The 22,213-nt window shown below is 39.3% G+C and overlaps 1 protein-coding gene across 1 annotated transcript; it reads right to left on the reverse strand.

The window, feature by feature from the left end:
* Positions 1-3,354: 3,354 nt before the first annotated feature.
* Positions 3,355-4,697, reverse strand: LOC121960568 (gamma-crystallin M3-like). Its single transcript, XM_042510344.1, has 2 exons — positions 4,413-4,697; positions 3,355-3,633 (listed from the first exon to the last, which is right to left on the reverse strand). The coding sequence occupies exons 1-2, from the start codon at positions 4,686-4,688 to the stop codon at positions 3,355-3,357; spliced, it is 555 nt and encodes a 184-aa protein (XP_042366278.1). The 5' UTR covers positions 4,689-4,697.
* Positions 4,698-22,213: the final 17,516 nt, after the last annotated feature.

Raw genomic sequence — 22,213 nt, forward strand, 5'->3', positions numbered from 1 at the left:
TTTAAGAAGAAATACGCAGATGTAAACAAACAATGGGACATATCTGGAGCTGTTCTCCGTTCTTTTTACACTAATTTTTGAGCTATAATTTGCAAATATGTACCAAAACGCAGTGCTGTCATGAGATTGAGCAGAGAAGATAAAGCAAACTACAAGTGTCTGACTGACTGGAACCCAGCCAGAGCTGTCATGTTCAATCATCACTCAGAGCTTACACTTGACATGTTGGTATTCTCATAAATGTCATAACGTGGCGAAATGGGATTTGGTATTTTGAGTGAGAAGAGGGGAGAGTGGTTTGTCATGCAGCGACTGTGCCGACCTGTGTCCAGCATGCCACCTTCCCCCTCACAGTCTGACATTTACATCTCATAAACTCACGGAGTAACGCACATTAACTGAAAGCACAGTGCTCATGTTGTTCATTTGGAAAAGCCAAGTTAGTTGCACATGATTTAATAAAGGCACCCTCAGCAGCATGCATAATCAGACATGCTCTTTTGACCTCAAGTCTAAACCTGTTTATTAATATCAAATTACTTAGTCAATTATTCAAACATTAATTGTCTTACTGACAAGTTTTTTTGGCCTACTTTATTTGACTTCAACACCTGAGCTACTGCTGCTTACTGTGGACTAAAAGGAGAGTATGAACATCTAACTTGGAGAGAAACTCATCTGAAGCAGATTATAATATAAAGGAATATATTCTGTTGTGTAAACCAGTTACATATGCATTTGTGGTTGTGTTTCAGGATTTATTTTAAGATCCTCTTAGTTTTTAAAGCTCTTAATATTTTTGGTGCTAGTTATCTATCAGCTTTGTTTTTATCTTATGAGCCCTCTCCAACCCTCAGGTTTTCTGGCAGTGGCCTTTTGATAGTCCTAAAAGTTAGGACTACAGCTAACGGTGAGGCATTTTTTTATTACAATGGTCCACATGTGTGGAGCAACCTGCCTGAAGACCTGAGTGGGGGGGATTTAGTCTGGATTTTAATTAAGCTTTTCCTGCATTTTTATTGATTATTATTTATAGTAACTTTCACTCTTTTACAAGATGGTATATCATTTTATGATTTTTTAAATGTTTTTATCTATTATTATACTTAAACTGTACTGTTATCATTTCACTTACCTTCTATCTACTGTTTAGAGATTATAATAATAATTATTATAATGATTCTCAATTTCTTACAGTACAAGCAGAAATGGAAAAATAACCAAGTGAACGAAATCTCCAAGTCTGCTATATCAAGCAGGCAAAACGCTCAACTTCTAAAATGCTCCTGGTGTACTTAAACACCATGCAGAGAACAGGACCAAACAGGGTCACAGACATGTCAACCAGGCCATAGACAGCTGCAGCCGGTGGAAATGTCCCTCCCAGCTCCATTACAGTTAAGATGACAGCGAGGATAACAAAAATGGGGATTTATTCATCTAACTTTTTTGCTTAACTTCAGTGGATCATAAAATCTTGGAATTAATCTGTAGATGTCTTGTTTCAAAATGAGGCCAAACCTTTCTTCGGATGTCACTTTTTTGAGCCACAAGGAAGGCCAAAATGTGGTTGGCAACAGACAGTGAGGGTTATTTTGTTTTCAGACTGAAGTGATTTCTGGAAAACTTGCAGTCCCCTCCAGCTGGTTTAGAGGAGTGAGGAGTCAGTGAGGTCCTTGAGCATGCAGTCATAAATGTGCTCCCAAAATATTAGGCCAACTGGTCCAGTAGTTTGCAAGATTAGCTGTTGACAGACAGATACACAGACTCACCCCTCCAGGCTTATGTCTGGTGAAGATGATGATATGTGACAGGTCCCAGGCTGGCACAGTTCTCCTGGTCTTACAGCATGCAGCAGCTGGTCAACATTGCCATGGGATGTTTCTGTGGAAGATGCAGAATCAAAGTTCTTCCTGGGTGTCTGTAACGACAATGAAGAAATGCTTATTTCCAAACCTGATCACAGGTAATAGCTGTAACCGACTTAAAGACTTAATATTTAAAAGTGATTTAAGTGAATTGTCTTTGATGATTTTTTTAACAGACTCATAGAGCTGCATGCAAGCGATGATATACAAGCAAATTTTCTCTTATTTTTGTTTGTATCCATAATATGTTCTTATTTTGTCAGTACTCATTGATTTTCGGGATTCACCGAATCCTTGATTGTCTTGGATTGTCTTCTAATTTTGCTCTTCTCTAAAGCCTTACCACTGCATAAAAAATCACGCTGTAATGAGAATGTGTATGATTGGCATTCACACCAGGGTCAAATGACTGCAGTAGACACAGGTTTTTAGCACCTCCTGCTCAGATCAGCATTGATGAGGACACAACACCCTCCGTTTCCTCCTAAGCAGCGCTCAAACATTATTCCAAATTAGTCTGCATCGAGTTTAAAAGAGAGACTGGGTAAGCAAAGATATATAAAGAGAAGAAACCACTGTGGTAATGTAGGTGATCGCCTATATTTAGCCCATGTGTGAAAAGCGCATGTGCCCTAATTTGAGTGGGAAAGGGGTATTAGGTGGGAGAAAATATTATGAGCGGATGAGAGCACTCTTACCAGATAAGAGAAAAATATTTTGTTTTTACAGATCACCAATTGCTGCCCAGTGCAACGAAAAGTAAGTTTGACATGTGAGGAAAAAAAATGCATGCATATGATTTAATAGAATTTTGATTGTTTTAGAGCAATTTTAATCACTAGATGATTAAATATAAGAGATACTGCTGTACTTAGTATTTTGATCCTAATGACTGTAATTTCGCTTACTGTGCGTCCCTCTGCTGGAATGTAACTATATACATTTACTAAAGTACTGTACTTATGTACAAATCTGAGGAATTGCTTGTGTATTTTAATCTCATGTACTTTCCACTTCTACCCCACTTCACCTTAGAGGAATATATTAAACTTTTTACTCCACTACTATCACTAGATAACTGCTTTACAAATTAAGATGTTTGTGCACAAACCAAAAATATGAAAATATACACTGCAGCTGAAACAATCAGTCAATTAAATGGTGTTTAAGGAGAGTTACCTATGCTTATACATGCTTTATGATCAAGTGGGATTCAGCAATGATCACATCCAAGTAAGAGCAGAATTGGAGGATTTAGAACATTTACTGCATCTGAAGTTGACTTCTCTCATATTTTCTGACCAGAAAATCAAGAGAAAATATGAAAGAAATTTCAGAAAATGTTGCTGCTCGAGAACGAATGTTCCTGCAGCAGAGTTTAAATAAAGGTATGACACAATGAAGAAATTATTGTTCTTTTTTGATAGTGCAGAAATGATTTTAATTTACTGGCATTTGATACATTCAGTGATCGTTTAGTGAACATTTACATGCAGGGGTCCATGATACGCTTCATGCTCATGAGCCTCATGCCGCCCATGCCCAAGTCCCTGAAGCTCCTGTACTCTCCGGGCCTCAGGTACACCATCCTGCCTCTGTAGTGGGGCTGCTCGTACAGCAGCCAGTGTCCTTCCATCACGTTGCAGGACATGCAGTCGTTCATGCGGTAGCGGTCCATGATGTTCTCGCAGTCGTCCATCAGCTCGTGCATCTGACCACCGAAGTTCTCCCTCTCATAGATCATCATCCTGAACTGGCCTCTGTGCTATTTATTTCAAGAGAACAGAAAAAAAGTGCCTTAATGTCAAGTTTTGTTTAAGATGTCACCAGACCTGGTTCCAGACTGCTTAGAATGGAGGGCAGTAAAAGATGTTAGTTGGTAATATGGGCAAAATTTAGGACTGTATGCTTAGTTGAATATAGCACCATAGTAGAACTTTTTTTTTTATTAAATGAAAGTGCCAGTGGAGGATCCCCCCAACAACCATCCTATCTGCCTCTAATGTCCTGAATACATAACAATACCCGAAAATCCTAAAATTCTAAAAATGTCCTTAAATCCCAAATATGTCCTAAAATCCTAAAACCATACCCAGAAAGGTCCCAAAATCCTAAAACCATCCTAAAATTCTCGAAATGTCCTAAAATCCTAGAAATGTACAAAACAAAACAAATGTACAAAAATGTCCTAAAATCCTGGAATGCCCTTAAATTCTAGCAATGTGCTAAAATCCAACAAATGTTAAGAAATCTTAGAATGTCCTAAAATCTCAGAAATGCCATACATTTCTAGGATGTCCTTTAATTCTTGTAATTTCCTAAAATCCCAGAAATGTCCTAAAATCCGAAGAACATTTATGGGGCAGCCTGTGACTGGCCCCTGGCCTCCTGTCATTTTGCAAAAGTGGCTTCCAAGCAAAGCAAGCTAGGCATCCCTGATCTAGTGACAAAAAACGCTCAAAATGAGAATTATTTGGGGCTGTTTGGCGGCCTCGGATGTCAGCCATACTAGAGTAAAAGTGATGGATGTTGTCTTCTACCTACCATGGGGATCATACGGCAAGACCTGATGCAGTCTCTCATTCCCATCATGCTCATGTAGTCGGAGTACTCGCCCCTCCTCATGAGGTACTGGTTTCCCATGAAGTTGGGGCGGTCGTAGACGATGAAGCAGCCGCTCTCCACCCTGCAGGAGTGGCACCTGCTCAGGATGGAGGTCATGTCGGAGCAATCGCTCATGCACTCATAAGAGCGACCCTGGAAGTTCCTGTCCTCGTAGAAGATGATCTTGCCCCTCATGTTCATGCCGCTGTTGCTCATGTTAGCTGCAGAGGTGATGTTGCTCCTGAACTGCTCTCCTCCCTGGTTTAACCCTTTGCTTTTATACCTGACCAAAGAATCGCTGACCCCCCCTCCCTCACCCCCCTCACCCCCAAGAGAACCCCCTGACTCAGCAGCTTACCATTGAAGCCAAAAGAATACAGAGGTTATGGACTTTTTTTTTTTCAGAGACCGGGGACCTCGCAGTCTTTAGAAAAGCCTTTTCTCTCTGTACAGTAGGCATTCCCCACAGTGCTCTTAACACCTGAATAGGGTTTTTTTTTTGTTTGTTTGAGGAAAACAAAAGGAAAAGGCAAAAATGAATACAGGACAATTGACAAAGGATTTTTCAGAAAAAAGAGAACAACGTGGTGATCATGTTTGCATGTGTGTGTGTACTAGCAAAGAAAGCAAAGTAAAAAGAAAAGAATAAATAAAAAAGCAAAACTAAACAGTACACAGTTGCAAATACTAATGCACTGTAAAAGCTGACAAGTTTATCTCATTTTCAAAAACAAGTGGAAACAAGTGGAAACCGACTGTCTTGAAAAAGGCAAGTAAATGTAGCTATTCTTAAACTATGTTTACTTTATATCTATCTGTAAGGTTTAATTAAAATATTGTTGTACTTTATTTTGTTAAGTCAACTTCAAAATGACAAGGGAAATTAACTTGTTTCTTTTTAAGTGAGGGAAGCTTAATCAAACCAAGTCAGTCTGCCTTAACAGACCAATTGTGTTTACACAGATGAATTTAGGAATTGATTGTGTTTGATAAATAAAGTAAGCCCAACAAAGGATGATTAGTTTGCAGATAGATGGATACTTTATTTATTACATAGGAAATTCAAGAATGGATTAATACAGGATTATTTTCACTGAATAAATACAATTCATAAATAAATACATTAAAAAATACAGTTCTGAGCATGTTAAGACAAGAACAGTGTTTGTAGGGACAAACATTATAATAAAAATAAAACAAATCTACTTTAAAGCACATACACACACACACACAAACATACACACGCACACATACACATATATATTTCTTAAAATTAATTCATTAATCTATCTATTAATTTATTTTGAACAAATCTAGAAATATTCAGACTAAATATTTCTCTTTGACTTTATTTCAAGAGGACTCCATCTCATGCCATTCCATCATAAATATCAAGCCTCAGCCAATTTACAAAATACATAAAACTGTTCAGTTAAGTCTGACAAACTTGGTTTCCTTGCTATCACTTACAAAGAACATATTAATCCACACCATTTTTAACTTACAACTTCATAAAATTAAGTACAAACAACAAAAATGTGGGTAAACAGATGTGAAAAAAAAAACATAAATTAAAAGTAATAGTTTATCAGCGCAATCAGTTTCCTAGATTTTTCTAAAGTAAGATCAGCCAGTGTGTTTACAGTGTGCTGTACGTGCTTCCCTTTGGTCACATAACACACTGCCACCACCTCCATGTCTGTTGTCATGCCGGTGACACCCACCTCTACATCTTCACCTCATGCATTTTTGCCAGCACATCACCTTCAATAGATATTGGAGTACAACATCACTGGGACTGTTCACTTTTAACTCTGCATGTATCACTCCGCTTAACGGCTGTTCAGAATCTGTTAAGAGTAAAAGTGGGATATGTTTATAGCATGGTGTAAGCATAGGTGCAAACAGCTAGTTGGCGCTGTTCACGTAGCTGTCAGTTGGTCAGGTTGAGGGAGGAGAGAAGAAGAGAGAAGAGAGGAGTGGGGTGCCATGGTGTGAACAAGAAAGGACGGAAATTTTTAAGCGTGGTTTGTGCTGACTGTAGCCTACATGCATTGGAGTTACTAAAAGTTATGAGGAAGTCTAGGAGGGGGCAGCTGTGACGGACGGGTTTTAGTAAACCGCCGTTAACTGGAAGTAAGACTGTTACAGATGTTACAAGGATGTGCAGTGAGACACACTCGTCTGACACTATCCATAGCCTGAGAGATACCGACACACACATACACACACAAACGTTGTTTGATACGAGACTCGGGGTGACGGAGATCACGGCAGTGAGTGGATGCATGCTGCAGCGACGAACTGTCTGATCAAACTAACTCATCTGAATCACACAGGCCACCAAAGTGTCTGTTAACGGACTCTGATTTCACTGTAAACACAGAGATAAATGTTCACGATACTAAGCAGCTGCTCTGTGCAGAACATGACGACCGAGCTAACACAGATTAGCAAGCAGCGTGCAGGAAAATGTTTATGTGTTGCTAGGTAACAGCTGTCACGTCTAACAAACAAATCATAAATCATAATTTGCTGTTGCTTGTAAACAAATAAAAGTTGCTTGTAGAACTACTGTACTCGAGGTTGTGTGTTGTGCTGTATACAGCAGAATATCACACCCTCTTGTGTGATATTGCTTAATTAGATATGGAATTCTGAATTTAACAGCAACATATCTGGAATCCTCATCATATGCCTCAAATCCCTTGAAAAAACCCTGCCAAGATTTCTTCCTCTTCATGGATGGCTCTACTGTTTGTGCTTCCACATACATCTGGAACACTCATGTCATCTTGAACCATCCCTCTCCTTTGAATCTCACTTGTACTACATCACAAAAGTTGCCTTTTGTCATCTAAATCCTTTAACATCCTGTTCAACCATTTGGTAAACACATTTGGGGTCACTACATCTTACTGAAATATGTGTTGAACTTATCTCAGCTTAAGTGAGCTATCTCTACCAGTCGGTTTAGTTATGTATATAAAAAAAATCCACGAGATGCTGCTGTGTCTTTAAACAGTCTGCCTGTAACAAAAGGTAACAACAATAATCACACCAGAAATGAGGGCTCTGTGTGGTGGGATTTTTTTTCAACATGTTCTAGTTAAAAAGGTCTTACTTAACCAATTTATGTAACTTCACACACAAAATAAAAATTAAATGAGGCTCAAATGATATAAAAGAAAAAAAAAAGCTCCATCAGATGGTTGATGGACTATTTTTTAAAATATTAATGAACTTCTGATCAATCATTGTTGATTCATTCATTATTAATGTTAAAAAATTATAAATATGGTGAAATAATTTTGTAAGTATGACTGTTTTACTTTCTAAAGCAATGCTCAATGAAACACTTTCATTGCCCCTTCATGGTAAAGGTAGTAATGCTAAGATAATAAATTTACATATTGTGTAGTATTGTGTTGTTTTTTTTTTACTATTTCTAAAATCTTTTCAAAGTAGTGCATAAGATGACAGTTGCTGAAATAATATTTGCACTGGTAATACTATTCCATGGTCACACATTGATACAGTACGTGTATATAATATATTACGAGCACTATAGCAGTAAATTCTGTTTTACCATTACCATGACCGGCCAAAAAAGAAAATCAAAATAGAAAAAACACTGAGCTTTGTTATTATAGACATAGCCATGTTTTTCCATTGCTTTTTTCTTAGTAAGGACTTCTCCTTCTCAGCCGCAGAAATGCTGATCAGTGCCATCATCACCTTGGGACATGAATCAGCATTCTGTGCGGCACATCTTTCAAAGTCCTCAACAAACAATACATCCAAATCTCAGATGGCCCCTGCTCACCTACTCCAAAACCAAAGATCACACCTGCCCCCCACCAGTCCTCTCAAAACCTCCAATGACTCCCAATTCAACAAAGAATCCTGTTCAAAATTCAGCTCATCATCCACAAATCCGATCACAACCTAGGCCCTCTCCTACCTCACTGACCTCAAGTTCAGGCACTGGACCTGAGCGGTACAGAACCTCCTACATTACTGCCTCCTCCCTCTGAATTCTCTGCCCCAACAGCTCAGATATCCCGCCTCACTCCACTCTTTTACTGAAGTGCTACATGGAGAAAAAATGTGTTATTATAATTAATATTTAATGTTTTCCTTTGATATCAGAAGTTTGTTTTTGCTCTTGAGGCCTCCAGAGCGATTCTCAAGTTAAGACATATCACATGCCCCTCCAGTGTGCAGAGCACATCAATGAGAGTTTAATATGTTCACTCTGACTTTGAAATTATTCATTACATACTGGTCTGTTGTTTCATCAGAAATCTGTTTTATGTGTTTGAGTCTGAATCTGTTAAAGTAGCTGGGAAAAGATGTGTACATGAAAGGAACATGACTCTTGAGCAGTGTCATTTCTAGGATTTGAGAACATTGAGAAATTATCCCGAACCCCCCAAGGGTTTTTTGTTTTTTTTCCCCCCAAAGAGCAAGTTCTATTTTGATGCTTTTTTTGTAATAAACTTTTTATTGAACAATTTGAACACTATATTACAAACATTGTGCCATTGCCTTGCCATTTAAGCCTTTTTAAAGAAAAAGGAAGAACACACACACACACACACACACACACATATATATATATATATATACATACATTCACACACAAATAGAAAGAGGAGAAGTAGAAGGCTGGTGATGAGCTGACCTATGAAATCAGACACATTAGTTCACAGTAACACCTTATATGCAAGCAAACAAAGTTATGTCTGAAAATGAACCTGCACAGTAGAAGCACACACTTTATGTATGACAGCCAGTGACCTTTCTAACAGAGCAATGTCTCTAAAGTGGTTCAGCCATTCTTTTGCAGATGGAGTGTCTGGCGAAAACCATGAATGTATTATAGTCTTCTTAACAGCAGTCATTCCTGCAAATATAGTTTTCCTATGTGCCAATCTCTTTTGCTGCTAAGAATGGAGTCATCATTGAATGAAGTGGTTGGATAGGAATGTTAAATCCCAAAATATTTTCAAGGCAACTATGCACCTTGGACCAGAGGCCAGACACAGAGGGGCATTCCCAAAAAACATGAAGGTATGTGCCAACAATTTTCTGATCACATTTTGGGATCATCTGTCAGTTTCATTGTAAAGCATCTGTATGGTGTGGCATAAAATTTGTGCACAAACTTGTAATGAATAAGTTGATGTGCTGGATTTTTTGATGAGATGGGTATGTTGGTCCAAATATTGTCCCAGTCCAGATCATAACCTTGACCCTCAAGTTCACGGTTCCAAGAACTAATAACTCCCAAAGGTTTAACACCTTTAGAGAGCAGACCATAGTAGATAATGGACACTAATCCAGTAGAGGGTGTTCGAGAGGAAATCCAAGTGTCCAACGGATGAGAGGGTAAAGGTGAATCGCATGGAACTCCATGGGCACAGATTGCAGATCTCGGAAATACAAGAACCAAGGAAACCCAGGGAGAAAATAACGTTCTTTGAGCACCTGGAGTGAAATCAAGCCATTTGGCCTTTGGTTGTGCTTGTGCTGTGGCTGTACTGATACTGTGCCCCCCGCTCGCCCTGATCGTGGTCTGGTCCTGATTGCGCCGATGTTGTGATCTTGCTTTTGGACACCTCCCTATCAACATATGCATGAGAATCTTATCATCACCCTCAACATCATCATAGAGTGCAATTGATAATTTCACACCCACCGTTATTGTAATATAACATGCATCTGTTTCTATTATTGCCGTGCCTCTCTCCCCCTCTCTCCCCCTCTCCTCCCCTCTCTCTTTCTCTTTCCTTTTTTGCAATGATTGTATTTCATTTGTTATTTACGACATCTATTGCTTGTCTGTCCGTCCTGGAAGAGGGATCCCTCATCATCCTCTACCGCTCTTCTTGAGGTTTCTTCCTTTTTTTCCCCAGTCAGGGGTTCTTTTTCGGGAGTTTTTCCTTGGGTGATGTGAGGGTCTAAGGGCAGAGGGATGTCGTACACTGTAAAGCCCTCTGAGGCAAACCATGTTTTGTGATAATGGGCTCTATAAATAAAATTGACTTGACTTGACTTGACTTTCTGTCATACAAATCTTGAAGAATGTGAATTCCTTCAGAAGGCAAACTGTCATTGTGTGGTGTGACAACCTTCTCATTGCACCAAACTGCCAATTGCTTTACTTGAAATGACCAGTATTATAATTTAAAGTCAGGAACTGCCAAGCCTCCAGAATGTTTTGGTTGTTGTAACTTGTGTAGGCGAATACAAGCTCTTTTATCATTCCATATGAATTTAGTGGTCAGGGACTATAGTTCATCAAAGTATTTAGGTGGTGGAGGCATAGGGAAAATTGGTCACAATTATGCCTAGATATGTAAATGCTGAGTTATGCCATTGAATATGTTGAATGACTGGTAAAGTGAGGTGTTTTGCAGGGGCATTTAAAGGAATGAGGAGGGATTTATCCCAATTAATTTTAAAACCAGAAAATAGACTGAACTGCATGAAGACTTTGAGTATTTGAGGTAGAGACTCAGAAATCTTGGTAAAAAAAGTAATACATCATCTGCGTAAAGCAAAATTTTGTATTGTGTACCTTTTATACTGATGCGTGAGATGTGTGGGTCTAATCTGATTGTCTGGGCTAGCGGTTCGAATGACAAAGCAAAAAGGAGTGGGGACAGTGGGCAGCCTTGCCGAGTTGTACAGTGTACAGTGTTGTACAGTGTTTTGATCATTGATATACATTTTTTGCCAAATCTGAATTTCTCCAAAACCTGCCATAAATATATCCAGCTCACTCGATCAAAGGCTTTTAGCGCATCCAAGCTGAATATAGCTGCGGGGTGTCTATCCATTTCTGACGCATGTATTATATGCAAAAGGTGTCAGACATTGTCTAATGTAAGTCTCCCCTTTAAAAAAACCTATTTGGTCACAATGGATTAATTCACCAACAATCGCTCCAGTCTCCTGATGAACACTTTGGCAAACAGCTTCAGTTCTGTTGTGATAAGTGATATCTGTCTGTAACTGCCGTATCTCAAAGGTGGTTTATCTTTCTTAAGCAGGACTGATATGAGAGATGTATTTTGGTCATGATGGAAGGAGCCAATTTCTAAAGCATAGTTAAAAGAATTTAAAAGCAGTGGCCCAACAATATCCCACAATTCCAAAAACAACTCTTGAGGCAGCCCATTGAGGCCAGGCGATTTCCTTTTTTACATCGAGCTCAGTGCCTCTTTAAGTACTGAAAGAGTCTGTGTTTCAAGGGATTCTGCATCATTGTCGGTCAGTGATGGTAATTTAAGTTCTGACAAATACAATTTTAGGGTAGCCAAGTCCGGAGCAGGGTCCGCTGTATAGAGATGGGAATAAAATTCTGCAAAAGTATTATTTATTTCAACTGGGTCATAGGTGACAGATCCAGATGATATTTGGAATGCACTGATAGTGAAAAATTATTAATTTTGTTTTAATGTTGCTGCTAAAAGCTTGCTTGATCTTTCAAGAGTCTCGTGCGATGAATTATAAACTCAGCTTTAGCCTTGAGCAAATTATTCAATTCAAATTTCAGGGCCGAAAGAGCTGAGTGGTTTTGTTCAGAAAACTGCTGTTTAAGGTCAGATTCCAAAGTTCGTATCTCATCTTCTAATTGTGTAACCCTGCGCCTCTTGGTCGCCTTCAAGTGGGAGGCAAATGACAAGGCATCTCCCCTAATAAAGCATTTAGCTGTTTCCCAAAGTGTTTGGGGTGAGGCTGCTGTCTCTGATTTAATTTCTAGAAATACTTTAAGATTATTTCTCAGTTTTTTCAAAAAATCTGTATTCTGGAGTAATGTTATATTGAAATGCCACCTGTGTGTATCTTTACTGTGTGTCTGTAAGGACTTAAAGTTAACACAGGGGCATGGTCTGATATTACAATAGGGAGGATATCAGTGGAATTGATAAAATGATTTAAGGCGGCGGAAATGAACATGTAATCAATTCTTGAGTATGTCTTGTGTCTGGCTGAGAAAAAGTATAGGAGTCCTCGGTTGGACTTGAATTTACCAATTTATCTAAATTTGTGTCACACACCTAGTTAAAGTGACCTATATATAAGCTATAACTATAAGCGTATGGCCTGAAAAATCTAAGAGTATTAGAAATTGTAATTAAGATATTTGGATCGTGGATGTTTCGGCCGTAAATCAATGTAAGACAAATGTTTGTACTTTTAATTGTAACACAGAAATTAGTCAGTCTACCTATGTCATCACTGCCCGATTTTTCCACCTACACCCCTAACTTCTGACTGAATAAAATAGCCACTCCCTTTGTCCTATTTGTCACAGGAGAGTGAGCAACACACTTATAAAATCTATTCTGAAACCTATGAATATCAGTTGTTTTCATATGTGTTTCTTGGATCAGAGCAATGGAGACCTCTTTACGTTTAAGAAATTCATCTTACTGCAGAATTTATGCCCCGTACATTCCACGACATTACATTAAAGTAGTTATTTATATTCAAATTTGTGCCATCTTATCAATTGAAGGATATCACATGTAGGTCTACAAAAAATGGCTTTCCTCAAATGTAAAGCATACAGATCCGAAAAAAAAAAAAAAAAGTATAACAGTCTCTACAAAAATGGCAAGGCTTTGGCAACAAACACAGAACATATACAACAAAACATTCCACACACAAGAGATGATAGATGGTCTCTTAGGATGGAGAAGAAAAAAAAGAAGAAAAGAAGGACTTTTTTGTTGACTAACTGTGGCTCTCAACAGTGATACACGTCTCCTGTCCAAGTAAAATTGAAAAAAAAAGGGGCTCTGATCAGGTTAACTCCTCAGAATCAGTCTGCATTAACTTGAATTGAATACTTAAAGTGACTTAAACAGTATTAAGAGGTAGTATGCTTATATAAAATTAGAATAAGATAATGATACAAAAAAGGGAGAGGGGTAAACACATCATAATTTGTGTCGAATCACCACTAATCAATACTAAAGTTTATCATAGTGTCCACAGTATCTTAAAATGGCATTAATAAAACATCAGTCATAAACCTTAAGTATAAACCTGGGGAAAGTATGCGCCGAGGGTCCCTCATCATCTGGCATGGTGAGAAAAGAGATGCGAGGGGTGCTCGCTTCACTGGATGTTGGGCCAGGGCTCCGGTCAGGAAAAAACAGCAACCTGGATGTCAATGTGTGCCCCTTGCTGGATATCTGGTGTGTAGGCGCGGACGAAAGGGCTCTGGCTCAATTAAGATTTTTCTCCCTGTCCTGATAACGTAGTAGCTGGAAGATGAGTGTCCGCGGACTGTTGGTCTTGGTCCTGAGAAGTGAATATATGATAAGCCCGTTGAATTTCAATCTTATCCCTTGCAAGGGAGGGGATCCTCACGAGCAAGTTATCTTGTAAAAATTGGATGGCATTTTCACCCTCCATTGACTCCAGCAGACCGACAAGTCGGAAATTAGACCTCCGTGATCTGTCCTCCATCTCAGTGAGTGTCTGGCGGAAGTTCAGTAGCTCTTTCTGGAGGTCACCGACATCGTGTTTCACCACTCTCATGTTAGCCAATGTAGCATCTAGCCTCCCTTGCAGCTTTCTACCTACCTCTGCTTGCTGTGCGATATCCTCGCTGAGTTTGCTCACTGCCGAGTTGGAGGCTTCAATCATCGATTTCAGGGCTTGGATTTCACTGGCAAGCATTTCCCCGACTGACTCTCTCACAGCCAGCTTAACTTTTCCAGTTAGTCTTTCTTCTTGCTGACGCAATGCTAACAAGATTGCTGCATTTGAAGTATCCTCCGGTTCTTGGACTGAACCTTTCTTTTTGCCCGCTGTCTCGTCCGTAGACGATTTATTTTTCGTTCCTCTCCCACTTGACATTTTGTAGCGATACTTAGGCATAATTTAAACGAGAGTATTTTCTGAATTTTAGGATATTTTGTGTATTATCAGACTTTTGAGACGGATCTCAGAACTACACACATATCACATTTGGACAGCCACCTGGAAGTCCATTTTGATGCTTTTTTGATGAATTTGAGCAACATGATAGAAATGATCTAACCAGCCTATTGAAATCTTGATTAGGATGTTCAAGGGCATCAATGGAAAGGTCCTGAGCGCAAATCCACTTGCTGGCTTGGGTGTGGCCATGTGAATCTCCCACCACAGTCCAAAGGCTATGAGAATATTGAGATTCTAAGCCTCTTTTCCACTGAACAAAAATTCCGCCAAGATCCGCAAACATCTGGCTTTTTAATGCAATAGGAATGGAATGGCATTCCAGCCCGTTCTCATTCCAAATTTGTAAAATACCACAGCTCTGACAGTGCTTTTGGAGTAAGATCCCAAAAGTCACCTTTCATGTGCATATTATATGCTGCTGGAGACTGTCAGGTGAGAGTGCAGCTGGAAAGAACAAGTCTTCGTGTTATGCCCGTTTCACACAGCACACATCAGAAGTGCGTAACTTCAGCCTTGCCGAGCTGCGTTTCATGCTTGTGGTGTTTACACATGCAGCGTGCTGCGTCATCGCTGCTGCGATGCAACAAAGGTTCCAGTCATTTTTTAAGTTGTGCAAGCTCCTGCACAGCTGACAACATGGTCTTGTAAATGTTTCAAAATAAAATGCCTTATATCAGCAACTGATGGCATTCTGTCCACAGAGAAACTGTCAGAGGGCTTTTGTTTTGAAAGGGATCAGGGACTTTTAAACTGCAGTAAAAAGTGGCATGTGTAAAAAAATTTTCTTTAGAAAAAAATCTCTAGATGTGCTGCAGCTGACTATTTCAGAGACACACCTGACAACCACTGCTTAGGTGGCCAATATAAATGCTCTAACTTGATAACATGGGCGCAGAAATAAAAAAACAATACGCTTGGCACTGGTCACACGCTCCTGACACGCACTGTGTGAAACAGGCATTATTATACACCGGCAGACGGCACCTACTGCGTCTGCATAATGTGCACATGAGCGATGTCTCTTTAGGATGTGGCTAAAAGGAACCTATTGCGTCTGCATGAAACATGATTGAAACGTCTTACTATAAGGAGCATGAGAGTGCCTATAGAGCTGGTGGGTCCAGTTCCATACAGTCTGAATTTGGATTTTTTTTTTCAAAGTTAGTCTGTACAGAGTTTAAAGGAAATACTGAAAAGGTATGAGATAAATAACCACTGTGAAGTTTTCATAGGCCTCCATTCATGCTGCCCTCTACTGTTTACCCATTCTCCGGCCTGACATCAAACTGCCAATTGTAAAGTAGTTTATTGCCTATTTTTAGCAGGTTTACCATGTTTTAAAAAAAAAACATTTGGATGTGCTAAATGGGGGAAAAAAAAGGGGTTTAAGTTGCATGCAGGTGTGAATATGTGTCTGTTTTGTGTCGGGCCTGTGATACACTGGTGACACCCTAGGACAAATTTATCATTTTAAGTTGCAGCGCCAAGACTACTAAACAGTATTTCACAAGAAGTCTGTCCTGTAAAACAGCATCACTCAGAGAGCAGCAGACTTACAGAGAAGAATGGTGTGAAACTCTGGATCATTGGCAAACAGTTGAAGAGAACTGTGACAGGAGGGCAGCAGTGAAAAGACAAGGACAGGATATCAAAGCAGGTAGAACTGAATAACCACCAAAAACCCTGAGATAAATGAACAGACTAAAAGTTTTCCTCTTCATATAGTCCACTGATACTGATTCACAGCTGGGTGGGCGGGTGACTGGGTCAACTGATGAGATAAGGTGGGAAATTTAACGGTTAGAGCTGCTGGCCAGGTGTAAAACTCTGGTTAATACGCACAACACAGACACGAATCAGATAAGCCAGAGTTATTAAAAAGGTAGACAGAAGGATGGAGGAACTGTTGCCATGACGGTAGACACTTTTGACACATTATGATTCTAAAGCTGTTTATTTTTCTGCAGCAACAACAGTGCCTCAGTCAAAGTTTAGGGTAACAGCTTCACTGTCATTTACATGAAACAAGCCATTTTCCCATTTATGTCTAAAATCAGCCAATTCTTACAATGACAGCTCCTCGTGGCCAGTCTTTGGCAGAAAACGTAGCCAACTTCATTTCATTGTCTTCAATGTCAGACCGCTGAGCTTGGCTTCAGTGAAAATCAAAATGATAGGAGGCCAGGGGCCAGTTGTAACAGTCCATGTTTGTACATGGTATACATGTTTGTAGGGTTTTAGGACATTTCTAGGATATTTCTTAGATTTTGGGTTTTGTTTACATGATTTGGGGACATTTCTAGGATTTTAGGACATTTCTAGGATTTAGGGATTTTTGAACATTTAAGGGATTTAAGGGTGTTTTTAGGATTTTCAAAAATTTCTATGATTTCAGGATGTTTCTTGGATCTTATAATAGGATTTAGGGCATTTCCAGGATTTTGGGATGTCCCTAAGATATGAAAACATTTCTATAATTTGAGGATATCTCTTGGATCTTTGGGGAAGTTTCTAGGATTTTAGGACATTTTCAGGATTTTAGGATGTTTCAAGGTTCTAGGAAATTTCCAGGATTTTAGGACATTTCAAAGATTCCCAAAACATTTTCAAGTGTGAATCCCCTATTTCCTTTGGTCTTTGCTTTAAATATTTGAAACCTGAGCAAATTGGCTTGAATTATTTCAAAAACATAAGGAAAAGGCAATGAGTAATTTAGAAGAATGACCAATAAATTGGCAAGAAATTAGTAAAAAGTGCAAGAAAACTACCTGAAAAATATAAAAGTCAAAAACAAGTAATTTAATAAGCTGAAAAAGTGCTTATAAATAACTATAATTATGTGACATAATTTTAAATGTATGATTATGACAATTACTGATACCGTTTTTTGACATTTTTTTCCTAACTTTCTTAAAAAATATAATTTTCTAAATCCACTAATTTCTTAATTTCTTGCAATTTTTGGAACATTTCTTACTAAGTTGTCACAGCTGCCCCCTCCTGGGCTTCCCCATAACCTAACTCCAGTAACTCCAATGCTACGTGAACAGTGCCAACTAGCTGTTTGGACCTGTGCTTACACCATGCTATAAACATATCCCACTTTCACTCTTACACCAATTAACAGCTTTTGAAAGGCTGTGAAGCGGAGTGATACATGCAGAGTTAAAAGTGAACAGTCCCAGTGATGTTGTACTCCTATATCAGCACTCATGGAATGCCTCTTGACCAATGAAATTGGAACTAACTGTTGTATAAAATATAAATAATGCAACATTATATATTAAAATCATAAAAACGAACAATCATAGGGTTAGGGAGGGACTTGAATATGATACCTACATCTGCAAAAAGTGTTTGTAAAAAAAGTTTGGATAAAAAAAATAATGATTGTTAAAAGTCTAATAAAATATATTCGGGCTACAACTAAATACTTTTATGTCACTGTCACCCTACAGATTGTTCAATGTAAGCTATAGGGTCAAATGTTGTCTTTAATATACTTGTGTGGCATGGAGTAAGTGTGCAGGCATTATTTTTTTTTCCCGTATGAACATTTTTTTGTAGCCTTGCACCTATGTGATGTGCATTTATCTACCATCTTTCAACTTCATGTGTGACGCCCATGTTTCTTTTTTCTGATGAAGAATAAATCCCATACATCCTCAATTCAGGTGTACATCTTACTCACAACAACACAACACACGCAGAGCAACAGGAGCAGAAACCGCCTGTAACAGCAGCTCATAGAAAGACCCTGCACAAGGAGTTCAGCAGCTATTAACCATGGATCTGTTATCTTAAAGTCTGTCTATTTGGCCCGGAAAGTACCAGTACAGTGTGTTCCTTTTGAATCCGAAAGCAATTAAATGAAGGCGATAGGATCACTGGTGGTAATGAGAATATCCAGCAGCAAGGTTTTGTTTTGCTTCCCACAGAGACATGCCTTGTGGGAGGCTGATAAGAGGAAGGCCCTCCACCCACGTCCCTACAGCCAGCTACTACTCCGATCATGTGTTTTCTCGTCTCAGCTTTTGTTGGCACTTTATTAACAATGCAGAATGCAAAACAATGCACAAGGCAGAGGTACACAGAGCCATGAGTCAGCAAGATTCTTGCCAAAACCCTACAGCGACTGATTGCACTGGTAGATTCCTCTTGATGAAATCAACTGCTGCAATGCCTGATAGGTACAATAACCTGCAGGATGGATTGGGACATGACATGCAATTCAAGATCCCAGATACATACTGCATAAAGTCCACATCTGATTAAAAAACAGAGTTCATTTTAACACTATTTCTCCACTTCTCACCGCCCGCAGACCCAGACATTTCTTAGGAACTTCTCCATCCATCCACCAAAAGACCTCAGTCAGTCCACTGGTCTCAGTCAATCCCATATCCACCTGCTCAGCTACTCCTCAAGTCCCCGGTGGACCCTGTCCCTTTGTTGTTAGCCATTAGAGAGGTTTCCATTAACCCTCAAATTGCGCAAATTGAAACTGTAAATATAAACTACGCCACATAGAAACATGTCAATTTAAAAAAAAAAAAAAAATCCCATTCAAAAGTTTTTACACTTGCATGAGGTGGTTTTTCAGGTGATTTGAAAAAGCCATATTTCGCAAATCTGCAATGGAAAGACACATTTGGCTTTGTAGGTCACATGATGCTATGGCTATGCGCTTGTCGGTAGGAACAAGCTCCTTCATGATACAGCAGGAGCTACAAGAGGTGTTATTGTTATATTATCACACAACTATTCAAAAGAAGAGCAAACTTTGATCTTTCATTCTTTGCTCTTCATTCATTATCTGCGGGTGAACACAGAGTTGGAGCTTGTGGAATGCAGGGAAGCTAAACGCTGTTTTTCTGCACACGCTGTCCACAATGGAATGACATGGAGCTGGATGAAAGTAGGCACAATTTCCTTTTAACTATGAAAATTATTCATGTAGACTATTTACAAACTGACACCTTGACATTTGCGCATTGCTGGTGTTCTACCTTCACTTTGTCATTTCTGAAGTAAAAGTACTGTTAGATTATGACCATTTCTATCTCAGTGTAATATTTTTTGCCTTAATGTTTTTGCTTGTGTAGCCCTTTGAAAGGAATGGTTGAGAATTTTCCTCTCTGTATGAAACCGTTTTTCCTTCGATCTGTCAGTAACTTACAGACTGCAGGTGTTGTGCCCTATCTGTCTTTGATAGTTTTTTCAACCTGCACTGTGGAGAATTCCCAAGCTTCAATGAAGCAGCCATGCAATCTTTGTCTCATGGATTTCCTGTGGACAGGTTGCTGGTAGGTTCACACAGTGATCTCACTCAATGACTGTTGTACAGTCTGAACAATGTTGTTTACACCAAAACACAAGATACTGATCAGTCACAGCAGAATGAAGAACTGTTTGTTTTTACAATTATGATCCATACACTCTTAGAATAGATTTTTTACCTTTGCTTCCTTTCCCTTTGTCAGCTGCTCCCACAAAAATGGGTTGAATTAATAGGAAAAAGACTATAATAGGCATCATTATGTGCTGTTAAGAGAATAAAACACACATAGGCAAAGGCAAAACCCCACCTTTTGTCAGATATGGTTTTAGAGGTGCTGTAATACTTAGAAATCTTGTGTGTGTCCACTGCGTATCTCGAGAACTGTTTATCCAGACTACTTCACACTTGGTGAGTGTATTGTTGAGTACTAAATGATGTGCATTGCCAAATCTGCAAAGTGACCAGTAATATTTCTCTATCAGGTAATTGAAGTGGTTGGCGACAAGGTCTTTTTCTTAAGTAAAAGTAGAAATACACAGTAAGTAACCAGCATACTGTTGAGATGCATTCTCTTCAAGTTGGTCCTTTCCATTTTTGAGTTATTTTGGGGTACAGTAATTTAGAATAGGTAGGTAATTTAATATTTTTGAACTTTATAACTACGGCTGTACCCAACTCAGACTTATATTGATCAAATGTGATTTGGCTCTTCAATACAAATATTCAACCATTTGCCCTGTTTTCCATAAAAGTTCTAAAGTTTTAATGAGGATCAACAGGCTTTTTCATTTAATGTGACAATAGGCTGGTTTCCATTAACGCTCACATCGTGCAAACTGAAACTGCAAATATAAAATATGCCTCATGGAAACACTCTTCTTTCTTGCAGAAAAGTGAGGTGGTACTTCAGGTGATTCAAAAGAAACATATTTTGCAAAACTGCAATGTAAACACTTTTTTTGTTGCTTTTCTTGGTCACATAATGCTATGACTATGTGCTTGTCAGCAGGAACTGGCTCCCTCATGATGCAGCAGGAACTACAAGAGGTGTTATTGCATCACATAACTCTTCAAAAGTTGAGCGGATCATCAGGAAGTTTTGAATCCACAGAGGAATTGTGGACTATCACCTCTCAGAAATCCGTCATACATGGCTGCTCCCAAGTATAAGGGGCTTGCCTTTCCATTATCACTCCATAACACGCCTACGTGACCTTGGTGTTGTGGTCTGATATTTGGCTGTGTTTTGTTATGCGGGTGTCTGACTTTTCTCTCCCTGTCTTTGCAGAGTGAGCACCGAGGGGCGCGGGGATCTCCTGGAGCACAGGGCGCCTGGCACACCTGCAGCTTGTTCTGCCCAAATTGGCTGGCTTTATAAGCCACGCTCCCTTTGTCTCCTGTGCCGGATGATTCCCCAGTGTTTCAGCATCTCGCTCGTGCTTCCTGCGATCTCCTGCCTCTTGCCTCGTGTTCCGCTCCTGCCTTTCGTTAGTGATCGTAAGTTTTGGGTGCATCGTCACCGTTTACTTTGTCGTTTTTAGATCTGCTGTTTTTCCCATCTCGATGGTGATTTTTAGTTCGCTCCTTTTTGTTGTTACTTTTCCCTTCGGGTGATTTTTTGTTGATCCTTTTCTCATATTTTGTTTCTGTGTACCGCTTCCGGATTTGTAATAAAAGACTTTTTTGTTGATACTCTGCAACTGGGTCCTGGCGTTTGTGACTGACCGTAACACTTGGATTAGAAATAATTATGGTTAGTGCAGTGGCTGCAATAGAAATAAAGCTGCTAATGTTTTGAACATCAATCTCCATGCTTCTTGGAAAGTTACTTCCTGAGGAAAAGACATTTTTGTAAAGTAAGCAAGCTTTGGTTTTACACAAGTCTGCAATGGAAACCCGCCTAATGGCATGTAATTTATATAATATTACATGTAATATAGTCAACAAGCTCTCAATGCTTACAATGGGTCAAAATGTACCAATTTTTTGCCAACACAAGATATCAACAAAAGTCAGAGAAAGCAGTGTATTAACTTGCTCTCACCACCTGTAAGCAGTCCATGGTCTCTGTCTGTGCCAAGTGTCTGCTTCATGTCACCCACTGCTTGCATGTCAGCCACTCTGTATCAAGGAGTAATGTGAAAGTCAAGACCGCTAACTCTGCAGCAAAATCTGGAGACCAAAATGTCCCCAGGAGCACACATACGCTCAAGGATGCCTTTACTGTGATGCCATCATCCATCCTCTACGCAAAAAGTCTGCTGTGTCTTGTCTTAATGACTACCACCCTGTGGCTCTAACCCCCATCCTGATGAAGTGCTTTGAGAAATTTTCTCTCTAGCACATCAAAGACAACATCCCTGCCAGGCCTGGACCCTCTCCAGTATGCTTTCAGAACCAACACATCCACAGAGGATGCCATATCTACTGCTCTTCACTCAGTCTTCACTCACCTGGAGAAAAAGAACAGCTACATCAGGATGCTGTTTGT

The sequence above is a fragment of the Plectropomus leopardus genome, chromosome 21, assembly GCF_008729295.1.
Source record: "Plectropomus leopardus isolate mb chromosome 21, YSFRI_Pleo_2.0, whole genome shotgun sequence".
Taxonomy (NCBI): domain Eukaryota; kingdom Metazoa; phylum Chordata; class Actinopteri; order Perciformes; family Serranidae; genus Plectropomus; species Plectropomus leopardus.